Source organism: Mastomys coucha, unplaced genomic scaffold (assembly GCF_008632895.1).
Source record: "Mastomys coucha isolate ucsf_1 unplaced genomic scaffold, UCSF_Mcou_1 pScaffold13, whole genome shotgun sequence".
Lineage (NCBI taxonomy): Eukaryota > Metazoa > Chordata > Mammalia > Rodentia > Muridae > Mastomys > Mastomys coucha.
This window is the reverse complement of record NW_022196895.1, coordinates 16452049-16456981: the sequence shown is the minus strand read 5'-3', so window position 1 is coordinate 16456981 and position 4933 is coordinate 16452049. Positions and strand designations below refer to the sequence as shown.

General features: G+C 38.9%; 1 protein-coding gene across 2 annotated transcripts in view; it reads left to right on the top strand.

Moving 5' to 3' along the window:
• The first annotated feature begins 625 nt into the window (after positions 1–625).
• Dsc1 (desmocollin 1) overlaps positions 626–4933 on the top strand; it is a 32958-nt gene continuing 28650 nt past the window's right edge. Inside the window, exons 1-2 of one of the 2 annotated variants that reach the window (XM_031365049.1) lie at positions 626–995; positions 3558–3642. In XM_031365049.1, coding sequence (XP_031220909.1) covers positions 933–995; positions 3558–3642 — 148 coding nt within the window. In that variant the 5' untranslated portion in view covers positions 626–932. The remainder of the gene's footprint in view (positions 996–3557; positions 3643–4933) is intronic. The other variant, XM_031365050.1, reaches the window with a different exon arrangement.

The following is a 4933-nucleotide window of genomic DNA, read 5'->3' as shown; positions in this document are numbered from 1 at the left end:
TGTGAGCAGTCAAGTAGATTTTAGTTGTCTGGCAGGGGGAGGGGATAACAATACAAGAAGAAAGTTTCCAGTGTAACAAAAAGAAACCCATAAGTGAACCATGTCCTGGTTACTTATTATTATTTTGCTTTTTAAACTGAGGTTGATATACTTTGGATATTCCTTGTGATGTCTGGAGGACTGACTCCTAGGAGACAGAAAATAATAGGGGGCAGACACAATTCACCCGCCACAATGCACCCGTGGCATCAACTGGAATGTCATCTCTCTGGCAAAGTTGTAGTGTCTCACGGCTTAGGCTATACCCGAGTGCTTTGATGAGGAGATAACTCCAGATGGAAGTGATTGCACAAGCCTCTGTCCTCTGATTTGCCAATGTGCCTGACCAGGAATTCCTTTTTTTTTTTCCTTTTTGGCATGGGGTTTATGCACAATTCCTGTTTGCGCCCGGGGGGCAAGGCAGGTTATTAAGGCCAAGAAGGAGGGAAGGCTGTGGGAGGACATAATAACTGGGAGGACTTCACAGCCTCTACCTGGGGGTAAAGGGAGGAGGGCTGCGCATGGAGGGTGTTGTCTTTTAATTCTGACTATGTGTTAAGTGGCAGGAGAACTTTTGAAAGCTGCTTTGAGGAGGAGCCAGTGGCTAGGCATGGGGTGTTCTGGGCCTTGCTCTTCCCACTTGTAGGAAACCTTCCCTCCATGGCCAGGTAATTGGATGGCAAGGAGGACGACTGGCCAGGGAAGAAAGCCATTCTGTTGCTCCTCCTCCCGTTGCTTATCACTTGGATCCTGACTCTCTTCCAAAGCCACCTGAGCCGTGCCAACGTGGCTGCAGAGCATCTTGACAATTGCCAGCATCTGCTTAACCTCCCTGTGCACTCCAGGCCACTCTGCTAGCTGCTTGCCATCCCTGGCCCTTGGGACTGTTTCAGATGGCTGTGGTCTGTGCTGCTCCAGGGAGCACCTTCTCTAAGCAGCTCCTTTTCTTTTTCCTGGTGAGTAACATCCAAAGGACTAAGGAACTAGGCAGGCTCTTCCCTGCTTCTTCTTGCCAGTTAACCTTGAAAGAGATTCTTGGTAGGAATGGAAGGCAGGGGGGATAGTTGGAAGAAAACAAAACCTTACTTGACAATAATTTAGAGCTGAGGGGCTTGTGATCCAGGATGGGGAGGGATAAGCTTACTCTCTAAGCTTCCACGCATACGTGGTAATGTCTTTCAAGGGAATCCCTCGTTCAGTTTGACTGTGATTTTTTTTTTTTTCTTGATGAGTAGTGAAATAAGGTTTTGGCATCTGGCCCAGAAGGTTGTAAGATTTGCTTTAGCTACTAGGCATTCATAAAGCGCATGTATTTAACATGCTGTTCCACTGAGCGGCAGAAAGAGAAAAGGATCGCAGGTGAAGACAGGAATTACTCAGGATGTTCTTGGTTCACTCAGGAGGAAAGGGGTGGCTTTTCAATGTCAGGATGCGGTTCTACTCCACAAGAGAAGTATGACGGTCACCAGACTTGGCACGAAGCTGCCATCTGCCTGGGTTGGACTGCTTGCAGTATGCCATGTTTGCTTTTAGGGAAGGGGAGCAGTTTCTCATATCTCAATTCTGAAATTCTGCATTGTGGTTTTCCTGGTTTTTAAGTTTAAATTTGTATTTTACCAAAAATACTTTAGTTATAAATTATATTTTTAGAATCTGGGGATTTTTATGAGTGGGTACAAACATTTTGTTTTTCATATGAATAATTCATAGTGCAGGGTTGATGGTCAACTTCTCATCCCATCACTACCAGAGACCAGAGCATATAGAAACCATCTGGAGTTAGTGTTGGTTATGTAAGATGTAGTTAAATGCAAATTTTTCTTGCCTTTGATCCTGATCCCTGTCCATCCCATCATCTCTTCATTCATCATGTACCCTTTCACCCTAGAACCTCATATTAACTGGAAAGGTAACAACTCCTTCCAAGTCATCTTTAGACCCCAATTTAACTTGGAGGCAGAGGGACTATTGATGTTATGGAAACTTCCATTTTTCTGTTTACAGAATGTATTTTCCTGCTGGACAGTGGTAATGCACACCTTTAATCCTAGCACTTGGGAGGCAGAGGCAGGCAGATTTCTAAGTTTGAGGCCAGCCTGGTCTACAGAGTGAGTTCCAGGACAGCCAGGGCTACACGAAGAAACCCTGTCTCAAGAGAGAGAGAGAGAGAGAGAGAGAGAATATGCTTTCCTATAGTGGTATCCTAAGACAGGGAGGAACTAAAATGACGACAGAGTTGGTGATGTAGATATACATGATGTACATGTATATATGCAGTTATGCATCTGTTTCTAACTGCGATGTACTTTTCCCACACTGTGCATGTAGAAAATTACTAGCCCAAACTTTATCCTCTGCAAGACTTGAGGTATAGTATAGTGCAATTCTTGGCATTACGATGATGGTATTTCTAAATAGTCTAATGAATAAGAATGTCTGTTGTTTTCATAAGTGGTTATTTAAATTACAGCTGTATGCAAATGTGACCTATAAAATGGCCTATGGCCACATTACAGGCCTAACAGATTTCTAAAACAAATGTACAACCTATTTTAAGTTGCTATGATGCATCTAGTAGACTTGAGTTGAGTTAGAAGGATATAACATCTTCAATATCACTATTAACCATTTGGTTTATCCCAACACAAATAACATGTCCCATAACTTTAGAGTGTGGTTGATGAGAAAAAATGATCACAAATTGATCTGTATGATTCTGCAAAATCTAGCTGTGCTCTTTTTTTTAAAATTGACATAGATTTATTTTAATAAAGAGAAAAGAAAGTACATGACTATACAGTGCTACAACAGAAATACAATTGTTTTGAATTTACAGAATTCTCTGAGCTTATAACTTACTTAAGAAAAAAAGATAGTTTATCTGCTTGGAGTTCTTAGATAAGTTTTAAACCAATAGCTGTGCCTTAAATATAATAAAAATTCAGAGAAGTCTGTAAGTTTATATCATTTAGCATGGTGGTTTGAGAATACTTAGATTTTTGAAGTTATTTTTTCCTTTTCTAAGACAGTCTGAAAAGTAATTTACTGACAATGGAGTGGTTGTAAGTGTCATTTTTATGAGTTTCAAAAATGCTTCTAATATTTCTCACTTCTTCAAGAATAACCTCAAATAGCAATAATAAAAAAATGATTGGAGAGTTGGCATATCAGTGCTTATAGAACTCTAGAATTCAGTACTTTTTCAAGGTAAAGATCTGTGATGTTTGTGGAGTCTTAGAGGCAATACTCTATTAATTCAATGGACCACAATACACTCTGTTGCAATTATGTAATAATGATGTAGTCCTAAGAACTGTTCACTTAATTATTTCATTGATACTAAATGACTTCCCAGAGCCAGTTTCCCTATGCATATCACTTTCTAAATGAATATGAAAAAGTAGATAACTAAAAAGTTAATTCTAAAATTAAGAGTAATTTTATTAATCAGACAAAAATTGTAACATGAGAAAATGCAATCAATTATGATATTTGTTCTTTCTTTTTTATTTTTTGAGGTTCTGGTATTATTTTGCGATGGATGTCAAAAGGTTTCCCTTCAAGTTCCCTCTCATCTTAAGGCTGAAACTCCTGTAGGCAAAGGTGAGCTTCTGTGATGAGAATAGATGTAACTTGCTGCAATTAGCTTTTGGCTGTTCTTGCAAATGTTGGGATGAAAACTATGTAATTGCTACTCTGCATTAAAGCTAGTTATACACTGAAAAGTAGCTCCCATTTAATCATGGTGGTTGAAAGTAGTCAAACTATCAAATTTTGTTGTGTATCATTTTTGCTAGAAAAATTAGCAAACAGAAAAATTTTAAAATTATCTCAGTTCAAACAAAAACCAAGGCATCAAAACCAGAAGCATATTTTAAGTTATGCCATTTGTTCTGCTGCCAGATTACCAGTGTCAGGCTCTGTGCTGATGAAACATTAAAGAAACCTCAAAGTTCAAATGCTCCATATAAAATCTGTACCTGTGGTTGGTAGCAATGAATAAATATTTACTGAGAATTTATAGGGCGTATTTCACAGAATAGCTTGAGAGACTTGAAATACAATTCCAGTAAAATTTACTACCACCAGACCCTTCAAGGTGCATTAAGCACTGAGTTTATCAAATCTCAAAAAGATTTTTATGTGAAAATTATTTGCATTATTAATAAGAAATATTGCATAAGACCAGACTGGGTTTCTCATCTGTTGCAACATAACTTTTATCTTATTGCCAAATAAAATTTAACTTAATCTCAAAATCTACTGGCACCATCTTGTGATAAATGCACTATAAAACTATATAAGTCAACAATACCTTATGAAACAGAAACACACAAACACACACACACACATACACACACACCTATCTACCTACAGATAGCTCTCAATTTCTGATGGAGTTACCATATCCTCTTAAACTCATTATACTTTAAAAATATAAGGGAAAATACATTTAGTATACCCGATTTACCAAGCATTATCTTAGCAACAGGGTCTACTGTGTAGTTTCGAACATGGTCCCATTCTCTGTTCTCTGGCCAGTATCAGGAAGGAGGGTCTTACCACATGTTCTTTGAAAAAAACATCAATATTAAAGCCTCAGGCTTTTTACTGTCACATGCATTTTACTGTCACACTGTCTTGAATTTGAGCCGTTCTAAGCTAAGGACCTGTGAAGACAAACCGGTGGGTGCTAGGGAAAGTGGAAGCAATCCAAATTCAGTAAGATTCAGAATAGCTTATTTCTTAAACTAACTCATGATGAAAGTAATGGGGACAAGGAGTTGAGGCTTGTCTTTTCTGGATGAGGTCTTTGGTTCTAGCCTCAGCACTGCTGAAGGAAGGAAGGAAGGAAGGAAGGAAGGGAGGGAGGAAGGGAGGAAGGAAGGAAGGA